General features: G+C 43.0%; 1 protein-coding gene across 5 annotated transcripts in view; it reads right to left on the bottom strand.

The window, feature by feature from the left end:
* UBE2U (ubiquitin conjugating enzyme E2 U (putative)) overlaps nucleotides 1-22,719 on the bottom strand; it is a 30,251-nt gene that overhangs the window by 6,058 nt on the left and 1,474 nt on the right. For 3 of the 5 annotated variants that reach the window (XR_002100296.1, XM_019531570.1, XM_019531573.1), the window contains 7 exons: nucleotides 21,160-21,279; nucleotides 16,193-16,290; nucleotides 15,098-15,224; nucleotides 13,615-13,696; nucleotides 9,025-9,119; nucleotides 7,651-7,735; nucleotides 1,665-1,777 (listed from right to left, as the gene is read on the bottom strand). Coding sequence is in view for 4 of the 5 variants with exons in the window: in XM_019531570.1 (XP_019387115.1) it covers nucleotides 1,665-1,777; nucleotides 7,651-7,735; nucleotides 9,025-9,119; nucleotides 13,615-13,696; nucleotides 15,098-15,224; nucleotides 16,193-16,290; nucleotides 21,160-21,279 (720 nt within the window). In the remaining variant the exon portion in view is untranslated. The remainder of the gene's footprint in view (nucleotides 1-1,664; nucleotides 1,778-7,650; nucleotides 7,736-9,024; nucleotides 9,120-13,614; nucleotides 13,697-15,097; nucleotides 15,225-16,192; nucleotides 16,291-21,159; nucleotides 21,280-22,719) is intronic. The other 2 variants (XM_019531571.1, XM_019531572.1) reach the window with 2 other exon arrangements.

Genomic DNA, 22,719 nt, shown 5'->3' with positions numbered 1-22,719 from the left:
GCCATTTGCTCTACTACCAATATTAAAAAATGTATGAGCAGGACTCCTGGCTCTATAGCCATGCAGCGTTAATGGCATTAATGTTTGCCCTTGTCAGGAAGGCAGCTATAAATGCTTTTAAGACAAACAGGAAGCAGATTTGTTGAGAAAGGTGGTGCTATTTTAATTTTTTTCTACTTAATTTGCAGCTAGATAGAATGTACTTTGGATACTACAATGTTTCCAACCACTTTCAGTACAGATCAAGTTCTGCACGCAAGCTCTTGGGAAAGACGCTTACAACACATACAAAACATGGTGTTTAGACCTTTTTAGATGGAGAAACAGTGATTAATTATTTTTTGCACAAGTAAACATTTTGCTCTTAGTTTAAAAACAAAACCGTTTACTGTTGTATGACCCCTATTTCCTTCCCACATGTAGATTCGGTAAGAAATCTATTTAGATTGTAAGGAAAAATGCACTTGTGAGATAAAAAGCACTGTGTAACCAGAATTCAGTACCCACCTTTGTTGTTCCAATACACAGCTTCTATTACTGTTAACTCTCTAACCTGCCCCTCTCCTTACTGGGTATGAGGTCTCCAGGTGCAGTCATCTACATGAGATCTCACATGGAGACTTGTTCTATCTTTCTGGGGAACAGCAAGCAGCAGTCTGGGCGAGGCTTACTGATCTGCCGCAGGTACTCAAATCAGCAGATATGGATCAGCTCAGTTGCAGCATCTGGGAAGAATGCCCAGCCATGGCCTAGGCAATGATCGTGGAATTTCTCTCTTAAGAGAGCCCAACTTGAGTTGTGTTTCTCTTCAAGTTTTACGTTCAAGATAAGAAAAGCTGTAATTTTAAGATCTGTAATAATATTTTACTAGACAACGGGTCACTCAAAACCAAAACAAACCTAGTAAGATATTATTTTTGCCTACCACCTGTCTACCTCACAGGGGTGTGTTGTGGAGGCATAGGTGTTAGTCTGCAAAACAGTGTGGAGGGTCACCGCAGAAGACATTAGAAACATCATCCTGAACATGACTACATGGAAATCTCACAAACTCTGGTAAGCCCTTAAATGTGCTCTCATCCAGGGGTGAATATCTGAAACCAAGATGTTGCAACTGTGCTTCAGCCCTCCTTGAACATATTGTCAAGAGGCTGCACCTGTATTTCTTTTTTAAAACATACTGGCAAATACCTGGCTTTATCTTATCCCTGGCCCTAGAAAGCTAGGACATATTCTCTCATTTCCACCACTTTATTTTGGTGAAGCATTGCTCCCTCAGTGATGTTACTCCCACTTTTCATAAAGTTTGGCAAGCAGAATCAAATCTCCAGACTTTTTGCTCAGCAGGGACCTCATCCATTGAACAATTTGGGGCAGATTCTCTCTACACTATGGAAAATGCAATTATACTACAATGCTGGAGACTGTGTCATGGATTTATAGTGACACACCAAAGTTTCTGCCACACCATTAGATTTTTGTCCTTGGTGGAAACAGCATTATGGTTTCAGAGTGCACATATTCTATACAGGTCCAATTAAAGACTCATGCTATTTTAAGTTACAGTGGATTTATTCCAAGTTTACTTTTCTGCATGTAAGGGGAGAATCAAGCCTTAAATGGGCACAATGGAAATGCTTCATTTTGGGGTACTGAGTCTTTACCTGTTGTTTGCCAGAGTTGATAGTTGTCCTGTTTCTCGTTGCTCACCTTGAGCAGTCTTTCATTTTTTTGTTTCCTTTGCCTCCTGATGAGCTGAGACATAATTGTTCTATATCTGTAAGCAGACAGAGCATCAGTTTGATACTGTTGATTTAGGCTTGGCTCCAAATATAAATTTGTCTTTAAAAAAATCTCATATTGTACCGAAATGAGAATACTTAAGCATGTGTTCAACTGTAAGCATGTGCCTGCTCAGCACAGCACTAAGAAGCAGATTAGGAATAAGTTTTTTATTGGACCTTAAATTTTTGGTGGAAAAACCTGAAACTATTCTGACAATGACAGAATTTCTATTACAAATTTTGGTGCTTTGGGTGGAGAGGAGGGGAGAGGGAAGGTGGTAGGCACTGGACAGGAGAAGAAGCCAGGAGGGGAGGTGCCAAACAGCAGGAAGGGTTACATGGGGTTGGGCATATACCTTCTCACATTGGGACACTGCAGCTGCTGCTCAGCTCAGTGTAAATGGTGGTGGCAGCAGTGTCATGGGTTCTCCAGGAGTTGCCATTGTGGCCCTTCTACATTAGCATTTGGGGCTGGTCCCCTGCTTGCCCATCCCTAGTTATGTTATTGCCCAGAATAACCTATAGCCTGTGGTTAGGGGCAACCAGGTTCAAATTCTTTCTCTGCCTGATTCAGACTAGGGACTTCCTACATCTCTCACAAATGCACTGAGAACTGAGTTACTGGTTATTCCTGGGGGTCTCTCTCTATCCGTGCTCCCCTCCGCACTTTGCAAAAAAACCTCAGATTCATGCCAATGCAGATTTGGGGAAACCACAAACAGCTTCCTGTGGTGGGAAGCCCCTTCCTATTCAGCTCTATTAGGAAGCTGTAATACCTAAGAATCTGGAAGTGCCAGTGACTACAGGCTGTATCCTGTACGGTGCCAAGTGCTCTGGCCTTCACACAGCAAATCACTGAAGCACCAGTGTAACTTTAAAACACATGAGTGATCCTGAGGAAATCAATGGGATTATTCGCATGGTTGGAATAAATCATATGCCTAAATCCTTTGCTGGATTGGGGCCAGAGGAGTTAGCATTTTACAGACATGAGCCTGCAGTCTGTTTCAAGACAAGAGAAAGGCACAATGGAAACAGAGGCCATGTCCACTCATGCATGGATGTTTGTTTCTCCAGGGACAGCTTGCAGTGGTGCACCTTGTGCCACCACTTGTCCCCAAGGAACAACTGTGCCATGTGCCCTCTGGTGCATGGCAGCTTACTCTGGCGGTGGTAGGGGAGGCTGGGACCAGCACTGGGCTGGCCCCAGCAGCCTTACCTGTGGTCCTCCTGGGGTTCAGTGCAGCTCCAGCCAGCCAGGCTCTGGTTTTGAGTGGTGCACGCTGCCCCAGATCTGCTGTTTTTTTCCTTGGGGATTTTTTTGACCCCTGGATATCCAGGGGTCAAAGAACCCCCCCTGTGCTGCTCCCTTGCAGCACAGAGAACTACTGAATGTGCAGTCTGCGGCACCCCGTACCGCACGGCTGTGCTTGTCTGGCCAGAGAGCAAACTTCTAAAAATGAACCAAAGTGAGAGAATTCCAGCCCTTTTAGATATCTGAGATGTTGCATGTCATACAAGCACAGAAACAGTTTTGCTTCCAGGGCAAAGCATGTTTTTTAAGATGACAGCATACCTATTCATTTTTTGAGATTTTTTTTTTGTCTTTCTAAACATATCATGCTTAGATTGATGGGGGGCCAAACAATGGTTTATTAACACTGGAGAGATAAGAGAGGAGTGAATGACAACTCTGAAAAATAATTTATTCTCTCCTTCTAGATTCCCTTGGAGGAGTATTTGTTTATTCTTGTTAAACTCTTGGACTTCTCCCCACTATCTGTCTGCACTGTTCAAATGTAACCAAGGTTGCAAGAGACAGTTATAGATATTCAAAGCACAACATGTTTTAAAACACAGGTATTTATGTCAACCTATCTTTCTCTTGGCTTTTAGACAACATTTGGTATATTAACTTCTGAGAGATTCAGGATGTGTTTGCAGTCGGCAAGGATATAGAATGGGTGACTATTCCTAGTTTTTTAATTTCTTTGTTAAAAACAAGCCTGAAGGTTCAATTTGATATAAAGAATGTTTAACGCATTCTCTTTCTAGCCACAAGGTGGCAAACAAGCTTTTAGTTTTTCATAAAAGCTGTTTTCAGAAAGCAAGGGTCCAAACATATATATTCTGCTTTATATACTTTTCTGTCTTCAGTAATCTATTGTCATTCAGTTTTAAAGAGTAGTGCTCAGCCCACATGACTGAATTGCTTTTTTTGTCAGAGAAGGAAAAATAAACTAAAGACACTTTAGACAAAGTATGTAATGGTATACTTCATGGTCATTGTTGTTGCATCAATTTAATGAGCATTCCCAAGGTAGACTGACACCAACCCAGAAGAAAAAGAGTTCTGCTCCTGAGTGGGCACGTCTACACGAGATGTCAACTAATTAACTGTGCAGTGAATGTCTCTGCATCTACACATGCACCTTATTATGGTGCACAAAACTAAAAAACTCTATGGCAAGGTAGTACTTATGTTTTACAAATATTACCCGGCTGCAGAATTTTTTTATGTGCAGCAGCACACATGTAGATGCTGTCCTAGCCAGTAGGGCTGTGCGAAATGGCACCGCTCTGTTTCGACTTGAGTTTTGAAGGTTTGATGGAACAGCGTTCTGTTTCAAATTTAATTTCGATATGAAACAGCTGTTCTGTTCTGTCGAAGCAGAAAGGCTGTTTCGATACTGTTTTGATGTTTCACTGGGGATGGGAAGTCAGCCCAGCTGGGCTGTCTCTCCATCCCCCATGCTAGATCGTGCCCTGGGCCTGCCCTGGGCACGATCTGGCATGTGGGATAGGGAGGCAGCCCAGCTGGACTGACTTCCCATCCCCAGCACTATGGTCGAAATGTTTTGACTTTCAAAACGTTTCGACTCGCCTCGTTTTGTTTCGAGGCTATTTCAATGGCCTTTGCTTTGTTTCGATTTTGCTGTTTTGACCTCGAAATAAGTTGAAACAGTGTTGAAATGAAATCGTCATTGAAATTTCATACAGCCCTATTAGCCAGGCCTTCTGCAGGCTGACACCTGGGTCCCCTGCCAGTGGGCTGCTCTGACTGGACATCATGTGCTGTACATGAGTAAACTCCGGAGTTTTTTTGTGAGCATTAATCACACATATAGACATGGCCAGTAAGTTACAATATACCTCCACAGCAGCCACTCCTGTGATTGCAGCTCATGTAGACACACTCAGGCTTAGGAGTACATGAACCTGTAGGTTTGAAGCAGCTCATAGATACATATGGGTTAACCACCCAGGTATTTGCCCAGCTTCTCAGGAGGTTTTTGAAGCCCAATCTGAGCTCCATGCTGTTATTTCTACACTGGTAGCAGTATTCAACACACTAGTTTGACTGTGTCTAGGTGAACTGAAACCACGGCAGCATAGATAGGTACACAAATGCACCAGTAAGCCTTAGCCTTTTATAAAACCTCTGTTTTTTATCTATTAAAATGGAAGCAATGGACTCATCTGACACACTGGGAAGTGAGAGGCAGAATTAAATAGTGTTTGTAAAACTTTGAGGGGCACTGATGATAACACATGGTTAAGTACTTAGCTGAAACTGGGCCTACAGCTGCGGGCAGGAAAACATTATTTATTCTTATTAAATTCATCGGCAGGAATTTTTTTACATTACAATGACTAATTTCTGAGACCTGGTCTCCAGCCATTCTACATGCTCTATACAGGAGACATCTAACAGTTCACCTTCATTTTGTCTCTCATCAGTAGGAAGCATTTACTTCCCCCACCATCAAAAAATTCTCCCCTACCTCTTTTGTTACATACAATTTTAAATGGCCTTTCAAAATCTGTCTCTGCTTTCTGGCCTATGATTCATAAACCTCACTACAATTATAAATTATATTTTGTTTCCTGGATATTCATGTGTCTCTCTGGTTAACAACCAATATTTTCTGCACTACTGCCTGATCATACCTAAGAATAGTATCCTCACTCTGTTCTAAATCACAGGTTCAGAAGAGTTAATATTTATATACTTAGCACCAGATTTATATACTGGTGTTGCCAAGAGAAGAATTTGGCCTGATACTGGTTATTTATATACTACACTAGCTGGTGAATCTATGTAAACTAGTTAGCTGTAAACAGCTGGAAATGCTTTTTCGTGAAGCGTATTGTACAAAAGTGAACTGTTCTGCAATTTGTTTTATATTGTTTCAGGAATTCAACTTTGATTTTGAGAAAAATTTTAATATTTTCCACATTGTCTTTATTATATACCCAAAATTAAAGTTCTACTATACTGAGGCTACAGACTTGGCTTCATTCTTCCTTATCTCAATGCCAGAAGTTAGGGATAGATAATTTGTTTCAAAATACGAGCATGTTTCTGAGCTGTTGGCAATTGGGAAAAGAATACCAAATGAGAAACAACACTCTGTTTGAACCTGGTACCATGCATTTGAACCTGTCTTTGATCAGTCAAACCCAGAAATTCGAAGGCAGAAAGAAATCTGCTAAAAGCGTATTATCTCCCACCAGCAGATGGCAGCGAGATGTGGCTATTTCACACCACTGTATTCCTCTCCACCTCCAAGAAAACCCCACGTAGCAATTTCCTCTCCAGCTCCTACAAAACTAACATAAAAATTTGCTTTACTTGACACCAAAGACAGTTTTCTGATGTGACTCCAGATTGCTTGAGCAATATGCAAAAAAAAAAAGTTTAAAAAATGGAAAGGACAAGTATGTGAGGGTTTTTTGAAGATTTTCTCGGGTCATGAAGGATGCTGTGGCCCTACATGATGAAGCAATTACGAAACATATAAAACAAAGGAGTTCTGTGAAAGGAAATAAGGAAGTTGTGTCAAAGGAGAATTAACCTTCTATTTTACAGTTTTTTTCAGAAAGAAAAATAAACTCTTAATTTGAGTTCAGGTTTAGCTCTGCTTCAAATTTTACCTGTAATTAGCTGTCCTTTTACTTCCAATTGATTTTGAAAGCAAACAGGATTCAAAGGATAAAAATGATTCCTCATTTTTTGGCCTGTTATGAACTGTCAACAGCAACAGAGGTGAAAAAACCTAGCTTGATCTATGAGACTACAAGGACGCATATTGGCATCTCAGATTCCTGTATTTTTTTCCCTTGCTTGGAAGCAGGGATTCAGTCACAGAAGCACTAGGGATAAAATTTAAGTAGGCACCTCAAAAATGTAAGAGCCTTAATTCAGATCCCCCACGGATCTAGACCTGCGTAACTCCACTGTTCACACACGTTTGGACCAGTTGAGGTTCTGGCTTGATAAGCTTGAGCTGTGCTTGGCCATCTAGCGAGTCTTCTATTTATTCTGGCAGGTATTTACATTCTGGGCTCCCCTTAGTCTTTGTTCCATAAAGGAGCAGTCAGTAGCATAACTAGGAGGGGGCCACCAGGATAGCTTCCCGCGTGCCGACTTGATGGTGGAGAGAAAAATACCAGCTGCATCTTCAGCCACACAATTGCTTCAGCTGCACAGCACCAGTGGGAAGTCACCATTGCTTTGGCCACTCGGCTGCTTTGTTACCCCCGTGGGAACAGTGGGCACCTACTTAAAAGGTGCCCATGGCTAGAGTCCACTTGAGCGTTAGGTGAAAATGCCGCCCTGCTTCAGGTTCCTAGGACCTCTCCCTTCCCACTCTGCCTCCAAACCAGCCATAGGATATGAGGGAAGGTTTGGCTTTAAGAGTCAAAATCCATGATTCAGTGTAGCTGAGCAATTAGCAGTCTGGAAACATGCTGCAGGGCACAAGTACTGACTGCCTGAAGTCTTCACAGACGTTCAAATGTTGCAATGGCACGTAGGTCCAGACATTTAGCAATTCAAGCTCAAGGGACTGACAACACTTACATATTCTCATCCCATCCGCCTGCTTCTATCAAATTTCTTTCCTTCCAGCTGTAGTAATTCCCCATGAAGACTGGATCTTCAAACACTGTAATGCCATAATTACAGAAAATTAGTTAGAATACAACATGTGCCAAACACAGTATTCCTCAAAGTAATACTTAATATCTGAGTGCTACAAACATATACATCCCTTACATTCATTTCTAGCAAAATCCTGCACTATAAAAGACAATGGGAGCTTGCTATCTTTTTCAAAGGAAGCAGGATCAGGGCCACATTAAGAGCTGCATATTACTATTACTACTAGAGTCCTGGCCCTGACTGATCTCAGCTACTAGGAATAACTTTGAAGTAACTCTCCTGATGTCCTTGGCATTGTCTCAATGCATACAAGTATATCCGAGAGCATAATTGGAGCTTCTTCACTGTATGCATACTTTTAAAATACCATGAATAAAATGAGACAAGAATTGTCACTGAAGTGCATGACAAAAAGGAATACTGAAACGATATTATCTGACATACTTTTAATATATGAATATAATCCTGGTCTTGTATACTCAAAGTGACAGTCATTAAAGTCCAATTAAACAATTGCTTTATGTCTAGTTTTGTTGGTAATTTAGTTACAGTAGACTGCAGTCGTGGGATGTTACTTTATAACCAAGGCCATTATACTGTCCGCAGTTAATTTTTTTCTTAATCATACCTAGATTGTATTTATCATTTATGACTCCTTAATATATTTTCTGTCTACTACCAATCTTGATTTCCATGTCTTCCAACAAGAACCTACATAGATAGTAAATTCTTTGGGAAAAGGGCCATCTTTTTATGCCATGTTTCTACAATGCTTTGTACAATAGAACAATCAGTCCAGTGGGGCTCAACCTTTTGGCTCCATGGGCCAGATGAGTGGCAGAAGGCCAGTCTTCAGGCTACATACGATCCTGCATGCCAGAATTAGCTGCCACTGCTCCTCCATCACCAAATTTTTGGCCCTGTGGAGAGCCCTACGGACCAGATGACATGACTCCACAGGCCAGGTCTAGCTCATGGGCTAGCATTTGAGTAACTGAGTTTAGTCCATGACTGCAGTTTGTACACACTATTACAATACAAGAAGAATAAGGACTTGATCTTTAACCAGTTTAAACTGGTCTAGATAGACTGAAGTTACTGGAATTATGTCAATTTAAATCAACTGAGTTACTGCCCTAAATTCTGGACACCTGAGGTAGATGATGTGATTCTGAGCTCACTATCCACAGCAGCTCCACTGAAGGCAAAGTTCTTACTCTAGTGTAACAACAGCATGAAGGCAAGATCAATCTCATTATGTTTAATTTTACTAAAGCGGACATATCATCTTACATGGAGCTTTAAAATATTCTTTTGCTTTTGATGTGGCTATTCCAGACCATGTCCTGTGGTAATCTTCAAATGAAATGCTTGTAATCCTTCTGTAACTATAAATGCAGAACAAGACAAGGGTTTCTGGCAATTATACAATTTGTTAGTTAACACAGATTTTCATGAATAAACTTCCACAATAACAACAGAATGAATTCAAAGGGATTTAAATGATTGCACAAGGGCTGCTCAAATGACAAGAGAAATAAGATCACACGTGTGCAAGCAGTTCAAACAATAGACATATTTTAAATACATTCTATCTATGTTAACTTGTTATCAATTTATAAGACAACCAAATTGAATTATCTTAATATTCTGTCCCACATCCTCTTCCAAGTATTAGCATAGCTGAACCAGGAGTATCTATCCGAGACATTTACTGCGGAGTTATCTAATTAGCTCTGCAGTAAACATCTTGGCATCTACACATGTGGTCCTACTAGGCCGCTGCAGTAATTTAATAAACATGTGACATGGCTGGCTGGGGCATGAGGGTGCTTCAGTGCAGGGGCATCCTGCTGCGGCTGTGCTGCGGTTCCAGGCACACATGCAAACACAGCGCCCGAGAGCAATAAATTCTGGCGCAATATACACCAGAGTTTATTGTCAAATTGATATACATGTGTAGATGTGCCCAATGAGTGTCTGTAAAGCTGTTCTGCTTAAGGGAACAAACAGTTAATAGGGCAGGAATATATTTCTTTTAAAATGGCTAATAGTAACTGAGAAAGTAGAGTTTTTTGAGACCCGACTTACTATTTTCCATGAATGTGTTTTTCAGTTTCAAAATTATTATTCAAACAATGCAAATAAAGCAAAGTGGTTCCTTAACTAGCACACTGTTTACTGTTTTTTGCTTTGCTGCCTAGCTTATTCAGGCTGTAGGCCAAATTCTGTCCTCTGTTTTACCCTGTGGCTCCTATTCAGGCTCCAGCTGGCTGACCCCAAGAGTGTCCTATCTCACTCGGTGACACTGAGGATTAAGCCTCAAAACAGAAATCCTGTCCCATTTGAAAGTAATGGGGACTTTGCCACTGACTTCAATGGAGGTCAGAACCTATCCAAGATCTCCCTGCAAACTCAAGTACAAGAAAAGCATAGAATAGTAAGACCCAGATGCTTCAGAAGTACAAGAAAATATACAAAAAAGTACAAGAAGAATTTTGAAAGGGAAAAATGTATCTTTTTCATGAACAGTTTATCTCAGGCCCCCTCTACACGTGTAGGTAAAGGTGTGATAAGATCTAATGTATGATCCATACAATTGCACCTCTTGCCATGCTACACACGCATGGCAGGAGTTGCAACTGTGGCATTGCACATTAGATCCAATCCACCATATTGTCAGTGCAGGGGAAGCTTGATCCAAGAGCTGGATCCTGGCTATGCGCGAGGTGCAGACAGGAATTAAGCCCTGCTACTTGTGGGGCTCTCAGTCCCGGCTACATGTGAGGTGCAGCCTGGATTGGGAGCCCTATCAGTTGGGGGGGCCTCTTGGTCCTTGCTGTGGGTGAGGAGCAGAACTGAGAGCCTCTTGTGGGCTGGGGGTTTCCCACATCCCCCTCTTACCTTGGGGATCACAGCAGCTGCAATCCTCAGGGCTCGGGGTTTTCACACTGGGCATGGTACAGCCCTGCAGCTTGGAGCCCAGCCAACTGATGGGGCTCCAGGCCACAGGGGAGACCTTGCTACACGTGCAAAATGAAAACTTGACAGCAACCAGCTCCAAAGTTAGTACACATTTTCGAGGTCTAACTTTATAGCTGGTTGGAGTTTTTTATCATGTGATAGCTACTTTGCACATGTAGCTGGTCTTCAGGAAATTGTGCGATACCTGTAATGTGTAGAGGGGGCCTCAGAAACAGCTTGCCAGTCCCACCTCCATAGCTGCACACGTGTTCAGCCAATAGTCACTCATACTAAGTTTCACCTGCAGAAGTCTCCCTTGAGGTATTTTGAGGAGACTGTAAGAGCTTCTAGGAGGGCACAGTCTCTGAGCTTGCCTCCTTGTTGCATGATGCACTACTGCAGACACCCTGCTTTTGTTTCTGCTGAGGTTACTTAGCTTTCCAGCGGAGTCAATTATCAACCCTTTAGTAACACCACCACAAAGGTACTGAAATCCAAACAAACTCAAAACCATAAGACTCTTCCATGTCTCCCGTGCTCAGCTCTCTTCTTGTACAGGACTTGTCAACACCTCATCTCTGCCTTTGCCAGGGGACATGGCCTCCTGAGCACACAGGTGCCAAACAGAAAAGCAGATGTGAGACTAGTTGTTCATGAAGTTTCAGCCTCCAGCATGCTCAAGAGGGGCGACAGGCATTGCCCTGTGAGCAGGAGTGGGTGGGCAGGGTACTCTTAGGAGTGTATGCCCCCAGAAATGGCAAGGATGTGGTGTAGATGTCATGCTTCCTGGAGCCCCTCATGGGTCTGACTCACCACAGGCAGGTCCCTCAGGCCAAAGGCTGAGGCTTCAAAGAGAAATTCCTTGCAGCTCCACTCCTCCCCCTATTCTCCTTCAATGGGGCTCTTTGTGACCTTTAAAAAAAAATTTAATAAGCACTAGGCTCGCCTCAGGTTATCACAGGACCTTTCAACAAGGGTGGGTCTGTCACGGTGCAGTTAGGCCCAGACCTCTATAATGGGCCAATTCACTGCAGGAAAGGGCCAAAAAATCAGGAAGTGAGCAGTTTCAACATTGTATTTAACAGTCAACATTTTGTTCAATGTTTGGCTTTTTCAACTGCATCCTTTGTTTGTTTGGCTGTTACCCTTTTAAGCAATGATGTACAAGGTTGTTTAGTAGCTAAACAAATGATCATTGGAACAGTAGAGGCAGGATTTTACATGCACTGTAAGCTTTTTGGGGTAGGGTAGTTTGGTTCCCTAACACCAGCTGACTCAATCGGTTCTGAGCCAAGGTTTCACATCCTGGGCACTGATGAATGGTAAGTTATAGTTTTCAAAAGCCCTCAGCGTAGGCCCTGCCCTCCCTGAAGTTACATATGGGGCCAGAAGGTTACTACTGGTATCAGTAGGAGGAGAATTAGGCCGGTCCCGACTACTTGTGAAAATCCTGCCTGATGGTGTTTGCATTTGGAATATATAGAGAGCAGATTTCAGATCTTGCAGAGAGCAGGGGAGACATTAACAACAACCTCCTCCTTCGAGGTCCACAGAAGAAGCTCAGCAAGCTTGCATAATGCTTTTGTCTACCTGCTGCAAGTGCACCCTGCTAATTTTTCCCTGCTTGACCCCCTCCTCATATTCTGCATCGTTTCCTGCTTGATATTCTTGCTTCAGTAAAATACTAATTCTTTTGGGACTGAGCTGTAAACAAAACAAGTGAGCTAACCTCATTCTAAATCATCCTATAAAAGACCAAACACAGGATGGCTATATGTATATATAAAACCTCTCTGATCCCCAGGCTCCCTTGGGTCTTTTGGGAGGTAACAATGAGAGGGAGAGGAAGGCCACTAGCTCCTGACAAAACGCGGACCCTTCAGCAACCGTCATGTTGATCTGCTTGATGTTCCTTCTCCCCTTCACCTTTGCAATCCTGTCAAATCTAAAGACCTGCTTGCCAGAGGCTCTTTGCTTTTACTAATATTTAAAGCTGTAGCCATAAAAGGAAATGATTCTTTTATGGATCTCCAGACTTTATTTCTTCTGCCCCATAGTCAAAGTTTTGCTGAAGTCAGCGGACTTCTTGGGGATGCAAAGGAGGCAGGACTGAATCCATAATATTTTGATGACATTCTGATACATCCTTTTTTAATGGTTCTATTTCTGTATCTAGCAAAGTTCATGGCAAAATATGGGGGGAAGGAGGGGAGAAGATCCTAGCCCCAGGAAAGTTTGCCTTTAATTTCAATAGGGCCAGAATTTTACCCTCAAATGACTGTGCCAAGAAACAGGATGACATAGGAGCCCACAAAACAAGGTCAATAGCAGCTAAGAACTCCCTCACTCCACTACGGGAATTCACAGCAGGCCAGAGACAGTCAGACTCCGCAGTGATGCAAAGGGGCGTTAGCTGGAAGAGAATCTGACCCCATCTGTTAGTCTGTAACTCGGCTGCAGAAATATTTCAATAGTGATGCCATGCACAGCTATCGCACTATAGAAATAAAGACATCATAAAAATGATCTAGTATATTCTAGAAAGAATGCATTGGTTTTCTTATACTAGTCATTAACATAATAAATGACCTTAAAGTATGTATGGCCTGGAATACATGTCATTGATTAGTTCAAATGCAAATATCACTTGGCTCAACAATCACAAATTTCCTGGCTATACTCCTGTAGGCAAAGAACCTGTTTCATTTAGTAATAAGAGTTATTGGCAAGAGCTGTTAAGGAAGGTGCTTGCCAAATGTTTCCATAGGAAATGAAATAATTGGGAATATCCACTAACAGGAAAAAAAGAAAGAAAATAATTGTTCTCTTTAGGACACAGCTCCTAATATTACCTGGAGCTGATGCTACTCCTTCTGAAATAGCAGCACTCCTACCACTTTCCTCACTGTAATCTTTTACCTGATACAGCCTAGAGCAGATACTTCTGATGATGGATAAAACTGCAGGGAAGAAATAGAATCATCCTCGGCTCTAAGAAGTTCTGCAAAGGAGAAAATCATGTATTGTAAAGCTTTATTAGCCAAATCCTTATCTGTTATAAATCAGTGAATTTCTACAGTGGTCCAATGCTGAGTTACATCAGACAAGAATCCAATCTTATATTTCCCCCAGAGCAATACTCATGCATTTAACAACCTGCTATATATGCTTTTGGATAGAGATGTTGGGTTTAATTTTTCATTGGTAGAAGCGCTGTTTCCTGTCCCTGGCAGTAGTTAAAGCAGCAAAGAGTGCACCTTCATGCTACACTGTCTTCCAGGAATGTGGAGGAAGCTGGCACAGAAGATACTTGAGATAGCTTTAAGAGACCAGGGAGTTTCCCCTAATTTGGGAATATTCTTTGCATTATCATCAGCATTGGATGTGGTACTTGAATGACACAAATACTTGGAGTGGGCTGGAAAGTCTGGCTTATTAAGAGCAAAATCAGTGATGGCTACTACCCTTTCATGTCCTCTGCATACCCTGTGCTGTAAAACATACTAAGATTAGTTTTTCTGCTATTTTTAACCTCTAGACTAGAAGGGGGCACCCCCTTTGTCATTAAAGATAATTAATCCCACACCCTCCCCAAGTGCCATTCTGATCCCCTTCCCCTGCCCTGTACTCTGCTTGCTGCTCCCTACTCTGGGTACCCCACCTGATTGCCTGTTCTATTTTCTACTTCCTGCCTTATCTACCTCTGTGATGCCTGTCTACCTCCCTGATCTGCTGTGTGCCATGCATAGAAGCTGCATATTGGCCACCCCCGCTCAAGGCAGTCATTTTTGCAGGCTGATCATTGTTTAGTTTAATCATGGAGCTCTAAACGTTATTCTCATCAAGCTTTACATGACAAACAGTTCATATGATGTAGGCAAAGACAGCCGAACTTCCAGTTGTCCAGCTGCCAGCTGTAACTTACACTCTTTTACTAGCTGCTTGGCCTGCAACAGCACTGAATTTACTTGGCAAGGAAATGGCACCAGGTCTCATTTAACAAGATGCCATTTACATGACTGTTGCCTTCACCTCCAATGTTGGCCAGCGTGTTCACTCTCCAAACACAGTTGCGTGTTTGTTGAAATTAAGTTGCCAAACACACTAACTAACATTGATTATCAAGAGTACGATAAACTGCTCAAGGAGTTTTTTTGTTTAAATTCTATAAAATTCCCAGTATTGGCTAAAGCCATAGTGTAATTAAGGAGGGGAGGGGCAGGCATCAGCCCCAAGTGCTGGTTTAGGAGGGATGTGAAAATAGCTGTCACTGCTAGCCTGGGGCCACCACCAGCAGTGGCAGCCTGGTCACTGCTGCTGTCCCATGGTGTGCCATGGCCACCTATGACTATGGGCTAAAGAATGTCTTTATGAATAGTAACAAAGCAAGAAAGTGCCTTACCTTCTAGGCGTTGGCTGGTTCTAACACATTGGATAACCATTTGTCTATACAATGCTAAGTTATTTTTCAGCATTTCTGCTGCTTCCATATTCACAGCATTTTCCAGCACTGGATTAGAAAGCATCACCTGTATATGGACAGACACACAATGTAAAGCACCTTTCCATCTCAGTGTACAAGCCATCCAGATGATTGGTTTCTTTGTTTCAAGATGGACAATAATGATACTGGTTTGCTAATTCAAAGCAAAGGATGGTTGTTTTGTGACTTCAACAAGATGAGGGCTAGGCTCTTAATTTTGATCAAAATCTATGCTCACTTTTTCCTATTTCCCTCAGATTGTTTATAATTCCCAAGAGACAGCCACAAGTGATATGCGACTGCCATTTGTTTTACTCATAATCAATATGAGGATGTCCATCCATGTCTCTCTGCATGTGTCTAAGTGATATTTTCATTTATGAAAAGTGGACCAAATAATTTTTAAAGTGATGGGAATATAATGAAAAGGGTGTAGGACTTATTCCAGGGAGAAATGTACATCATTTTTTTTCTTGTGGGGGAAAAATGTAAAATTGAAACATAAAAGCTTATATGATAAAGCTGAATTACTTGCTAACCTCAAGGTCCATTCCAGTACTCCTGATGAAGACTCTGCCTATGAGATAATTCAGGAACTTGAAAGTAAAGCTATCAGCATATTAAAAGTATTTTTAAAAGTACAGAGAATCAGGCAGCACACACTTCTCTAGTAGCGCTTACCCAGACAAAACAGCATAAATCCAAAAGATCACAGAAACTAACCACTGACCTATCTAGAAGTTAGCATTGGCAACAGCTTAAATCATGGTAATTCATTTAACTATCTGTCTTAATTAGAGTTAATGTGATGCCAGATGTGACACCGGTATCAAATAAGGGTGATCTACAGATTGCATTTCCTCTGAAGTCACCCAGCAGCTTGCATTTTTAATTTTAAAATGGTGAATAATCTACAATTGCAGTCTGCAAGTCTGAAATTAGTCCTGTAATAAAATAGATTCCTATTTGATGAATGAGATTTCCAAAAAGTTATTAACAAAATTATTTCCTTACCTGGATAGTAAGTAAAATGTCACACATTGTTAATTTCCTATTCCACTTGTTAGGGTCGTCTAGGAAGTCTATACAAGGCTTCCCAGAGTGTTGATCCACTGTATTAAGAAAAGGATTGTGCAACTTTAAAAAGTAGCAATGTTTCAGAGACTCCACAACACAGCAGCTGTAGGCTAGAGCAGTGGTCTCCAAACTTTTTTGATTGCGTACCCCTATCAGTAAAAAATTTTTGAGCATGCACCCCCAATATATAAATATAAACAGAAATAGAAGTTCTAATATTTTCTTCCCACACCCCAATGGATCATCTTGCGCACCCCACTTTGGACACCACTGGGCTAGAGGAACTAGCTATAGTTACTGAATTCATTTGGTTTATTAGCAGCTGTCAGTGACTCAAAACGATTGAGGTGCACACAGACCAACTATGCAATTGTGTGGTCCCCTCACTGTTACTCTTATACATTTTCCCACCTCTTCTCCAACTGTTTACAGGTCAACATAAGACCATGTCTTAAATTAGTTAATAAGATCTTCACATCTAAGGTTCTTCTTCTATTTTTGTATGGTGCCTATACGATAGAGCAGGGATTCTCAACTGCTGGGATGCTCTGAGATCCTTTTCAGGGTGCCGTGGGCTGCTGCATCATATTAGCATTATTAGATGTGGAAATACTTATGCATGATTCACAAGATAAACCCAGAGATTTCAAATAGGACTCGACAGTCTCAAAAAAATTCTGGCCTGTTGTGGTCTGAGTTGCTTGCACCAAAAGCATTGCTTCATTAGTTTGTTATAGCCAAAAAACCAGGAAAGCTAAGAGCTGGCATTTTCTGAGGGGGTGGCTTGAGTCTAATGACAGAGAAGGTTCTTTGGGTAAATGTGATATCTTTTATCAGACCAACTAAATAGTTGGAAAATTTGGGGCTTTTTGCAAGCTTTCGCGCAGAAACACCCTTCTTCAGGCATAGGGAGAGTCTGCTGGTATTATGTGGTCTCCATGGTGGAATAGAAGCCAATATGCAAAATGCAGGTCTGTGAAAATGCAAATGAGTGGCAGTGAGGATCAGAGGGAATAGGAGTGAGATTGGTAGGTTCTGGGGCAAAGGGGGAATGTTGATCTGGTAATGGAATGTAGCTGGTAAGATGCAGACACGTTACCTGGGGTTATCAGATGTCAGGCAGGCTATAATGTGCTATAAATCCAATGTCTATATTTAGTCCATGATTTTTTGTATTCAGTAGATTTATGGAGTGAAGTTTGTAGGCTCGTCTACAAAAGGAGTTTTATAAATTCCCTTTGAGGATTTGAACTGAGAGATTGGAGCGAGAGTAGTTTTCTTGTGAGAGATGTACCCCCATAGGTAATTGGGTATTCTTGTCTTTGATAGATTTTCTGTGTGCATTCATTCTGGTACTCAGTTGTTTGGTTTCTCCTACATATTTCCCAACAGGTCATTTAGTGCATTGGATAAGATATTTTACATTCCTGGAGATGCAGGTGTGAGATCCAGGAATAATGTTGGTTCTGTTGCAGGGTGTAGTTATTGTAGGAGTATTGGAGATGTGTGAGCAGGTTTTACATTTCTTATCTTGGCATGGTCTGGATCATTTGGTATGCTTTTGGCCATAGGAAGTTTGTTTCTGGTGATGAGGTTAGCGAGGTTTGGTGCTTGTTTAAAGGCTAGGATGGGTGGTTCCGGAAAGATCTCCTTAAGAATTGGGTCTTTTTCTAGTATGGGTTGCAATTATTTGAGAATTTTCTGTATAGGTTCCAGGGAAGGACGGTATGTCATAGGGCTCTGCGAAATTTTGCCTGTCATTTTGTTTTGAAGCCATTTCAATGCGTTTCAAGCTTGAAACAGTGCCATCAAAATGAAACAAAAGCCTTTGAAACAGCTTCAGAATGAAACAAGGGAACTCGAAATGTTTTGAAAGTTTCAAAATGTTTTGCGTTTCAAAGCCAGGCTTACCAGCTTCAGCACTGGTCCCAGCCAGCAGCACCCAGCACTCAGCTCCTCTCATCTGGCAGGCAGATCGGGGGCTCGCCCACACCCCAGGGAGGGCTGCAGGGTTAGGGAGGGGTGCAGACCCCCAATCTGCCTGCCAGATGACAGACTGGTGTTGGGCGCAGCCCCCACCCAATGCCAGGATTGCTGCTGCTGCTGGCCCCAGGCGGCAGCACACAGCTCCTGTCATCACACACACATGGGGGGCACGCACCCCCAAAAGGACTCCAGCACAGCCCCTGTAGCCCTTCTGGGGCTCCAGCAGGCCCCCGATCTGTGTGCAGGATGACAGGACCCTGGTGCTGCCACCTGGGACCGGAAGCAGCAGCAGCAATCTTCCTGACATTAGTCCAAGCCAGCAACACCTGGCTCCGCTCATCCAGCAGGCAGATTGGGGGCTCGCCCACACCCCCAGGAGGGTTGTGGAGGCTGTGCCAGAGCCCTCTTGGGGCTGCGGGCTCCCGATCTGCCTGTGAGATGACAGACTGGAGCTGGGCACATCCCGCACCCAGCGCCAGGAAGATCGCTACTGCCGCTGGTGCCAGGCAGCAGCATGCGGCTCCTGTCATCCTGCATGCAGATCAGGGGCTTGCCTGTACCCCCGGGAGGGCTGCGGGGGCTGTGCTGGAGCCCTCCCAGGGCTCAGGACTCAGACCAGTACTCTTTAATATAGTCATAAATGATCTGGATTTGGGTGTCAGAAGCAGACTGGCTAAGTTCGCGGAAGACATCAAATTATGGGGAAGTGCAGTCATTCTAGAGGACAGGCTGGCAATTCAGGCAGACCTGGACAGCTCGCAAGCTGAACGGATCAAAACCTGATGACATTCAACACAGAGAAATGCAAGGTGCTCCACCTCAGGAGAAAAACTCACATCATACTTATAGGCTCGGCAGTGCTACACTCACTAGCACCACAACTGAAAGAGACTTGGGGGTCACGAATGACTACAAAATGATCATGAGCCACCAATGCAATGCTGCAGCCGGCAAAGCAAATAAAACGCTGGCTTGCATCTACCATTGCATCTCAAGCAAGACCCAAGAAGTCATCCTCTCGCTTAGTTGGTCTTGGTGAGGCTGCAGCTGGAGTACTGTATCCAGTTCTGGGCTCCACACTTTAGAAAGGATGTGGAGAAGCTTGACGGAGTTCAGAGGAGAGCCACATACATGATTAGAGGTCAAGAGAACAGGCCTGATAAGGGAGGCTGAGAGGCATGGGACTCATCAGCCTGGAGAAGCGAAGGCTCAGGGGTGAGTTGGTGGCAGCCTATAAGTATATAAGGGGTGTACGTGAGAAACTGGGAGAACATCTGTTCACCAGGGCACCCCAAAGGAAAACAAGATCTAATGGTCACAAGCTGCTGTAAGACCATTTTACACTGGACGTAAGGAAAAACTTGTTTACTGTCCGAGCCTCCAGATTCTGGAATAGACTCCTCCACCCAAAACTGGTGCAAACACCTACTCTGGATACGTTTAAGAAATGCTTGGATGCTTATCTTCTGGGTGGATCTGATCCCAGTTGACTTCCTGTCCCTTGGGCAGGGGCTGGACCTGATGACCTCGCAAAGTCCCTTCCAGCCCCTAACGTCTTGAAATCTAGCTTGAAATCTACTGGCTACCTCACGGACCAGTACCAGTCTGGACCACAGTGCAGGCTAGCATCCCCAGTAATTTTTATTCTACTTCTCAAGCAGCTTTCACAGGATGTACCAAGCTCTGGGCAGCTATGGTGAGACTGTTGCTAGTAACCAAGCTAACTAGGGAACAATTAGCTCAGTGCACTGCATGCGGGACTCTGCAGCTAAATAATGACCTTTTAGAATAACTTGTGTGTATGTTTGCTTAACTTGAGTTTCTTTTAAAAGACAAAGGTCAAAACAAGTTCCATTTTATGCCATTGAAACAACCTTTGTTGAACCTTCAGCACTCCTGCACATGACTACCACCTGCACACTACTACTACTTGCACACTACTACCACTACAGCACTAACTACATTAGCTGGCAGGCGGAGATACTCTTATCCTACAGAGGGAAGGACAGGTTGATGGTGCATTTTGCTGCATCATGGGGGGCAATGCCCTTTTCCCCTACTCTGAGATGTGAGGAGCTTCTGGCCTATGCGATGCCTATGGGTGTTGTAAAGGGCGTCCAGAGGAATGTGGAATCCTACATTTAATCAGTTTGGGCACCCAGAGATCTGAAATGAAGATTTATGCTCTTCCTCTGCTCCCTCCAACCAAGACAACCCGAGTATCCCTAGACAAATGGCTCCAATGGTATTTTAGCATGGCTTAAGAATCCCACATTGAAAGACTAGACTGAGATTTTGGGCAGAATGCAAGTTTCCTATTGGAACAAAAGATATTGTAGGGAAGTAAAAAGCCAAGTTGAATACCATATTTACTTGCATACCACATGGACCTTTCCCCCCAAAATCAGCCCCTCCCCCCAGTTTTGGGGTGCAGGTCTTATGTGGGAAGTTTTTTGCCCAGAATAGAAGCACCCTGCTTTCCTGTTCCACTGTGCGGCAGTAGTGGCATTATTGTTCAGGCTACTGAAGGAATAAATTGACTTATTGGCTCATTACTCTTCTCTGCCCAGATATCAATGATCATCTCTCCTTTTTGGTGGTCTTAACAGCAGCTAACCTTTCTTCAGGCAATATAGCTGCTCCTGGCCTCTCTTGCCCTATTTCATAGCCCTAGAGACTCTTTAGCTCTTTTCAAAATCCTGGGAACCAGTCTTCAGCAGCAGCTAGAGTTTCAGCTTTGAGTTAAACAGGAAAGGGAAAATAAGTCAGATGAAGATTAAGCTGTCCCTGTTCAATGCACCCATAATTCTGGAAAAAACTTTTTTTTCTTCTTTCTGCCTTCCTAAAAACAAGGTGCATGTCTTATATGCAGATGTGTGGTATGCAAGAAAATACAGTATTTGAAACATGTTGCACACTCAGACGGCATCTCCTATGACCTTTACCGTTGGGGTGAAACGGAATGGTGTTGAACGAAACACTTGGAGGGACACTGTTGTAACTTTCAGAATACTTTAAGGTGAGCTGGAGAACAGCCCCTGTTAGAGAGAAAGAGAAAGAGAACGAGAGAGAGAGAGAAAGAGAGAGATCAGCATTAGAACACTGTATTGTATTTAACAAGCACACCTGCCTGGCATTTGTCCAGGTCAAGTATATGCTATTATGGATTTTCTTTTGATTTTAAAATCTTTTTTTCCCCTTGTACTGATGTGAACAAGCTCCGGGAAGCAAAAGCTGAAGGACAATGTTTCTCACTAGACTATAGAAAAAGGTCATTCTTATTTAAATCACCTCTCACTACACATCTGTTTACAGCCGTGATGGATTATCATCAAATGACTTTAGCATGCATGCAAAGGGTCAAGCTACACTGTATAGGTCCAAGCACAGCAGTACTGGATTGAAGCACAAGCATGATGAATCCCACACCTAGTGCCCCAGCTCTAGGAGTCATTCAACTATATCAGCCCCTCAGCTTTCATAAAAAAGGAAAAAAGTTTCTAGACCTCAGAGATGTGAAAAAACCTTGAAAATGGAAAATGTGCTACGGGTGTAACCAGGACATATTTTCTGTGGATAGACTGAGAATCCTTGCTCCTAGTCTTGGAGAGCTGCTAGTCTTTATGTCCCAAGAACTGAAAAGTCCAATCTCCCCACCCATTGGAGGTCACTGCTGCCCTGCCTCCAGCACGGGTTCCCGAACCCAAGTTGCTGCTTCCTTGGCATGGGCTTTTTGTGGGCTGCCATTCTCTCTTCTGAATTAGTGCCCCATTTGCCTACCCCTAGCTATGTTACCTTCATGCCCTTTCTCCTCTGATTTCTCAAGTTATGGGATGAGGCCACCGTTTAGTGTACAGAATGTGAGCTAGACTCTATGTCATGGAGTGCTTACGACTGTCTCAGACTAGTCCAGAGGCCCTTGAACTTCTCCTCTTTGTCTGTATTAATATATCTGCAAAACTGTAGGGAATAAACTTGTGGGGAAGAGAGCAGGTCAGGCTCCCTGTGCACTCGATTTTGTACAGCGTTGAGCACACTAACAGAATGGCACACGGGAGTTCAGCGAATGCTGAAGGAGCTTAGCACCATGCAAGGCTGACCCTTCACCTTGAAGGAAACTATTTGGAATCCCAAAACAGGAAGTTTCTTGGTTGTTTGGGTGTAGATAATCTGTCTAAAAGAACTGGACCAAGATCACTAAACTACTGTCAAAGGATAACACTACATGGTTAACCCTTACATGTGAGCCAGAGCCAGCCACCTACTGATAAAGTGCTTATTATCACGTTTCCTCCATCACAGAGGACTCCTGGCTGGGCATTTCGAAGGATACTAAGGGAGCTGGAATCCAGTGGGACCCGGGTATGTCACTCCCTAAGCCTCCTATGAAAATCCCAGCCTTTTTTTGTTTTGTTCATAGTTATGATGCACACTGGGTATGCCTACACAAGCTGCTTACTGTGCAGTAGCCTAATAAC

This window comes from Crocodylus porosus, unplaced genomic scaffold (assembly GCF_001723895.1).
Source record: "Crocodylus porosus isolate Cpor-Errol unplaced genomic scaffold, CroPor_comp1, whole genome shotgun sequence".
Classification (NCBI taxonomy): domain Eukaryota; kingdom Metazoa; phylum Chordata; order Crocodylia; family Crocodylidae; genus Crocodylus; species Crocodylus porosus.
Note: the sequence above shows the minus strand (reverse complement) of the source record. Positions and strands in the feature narration are given on the sequence as shown.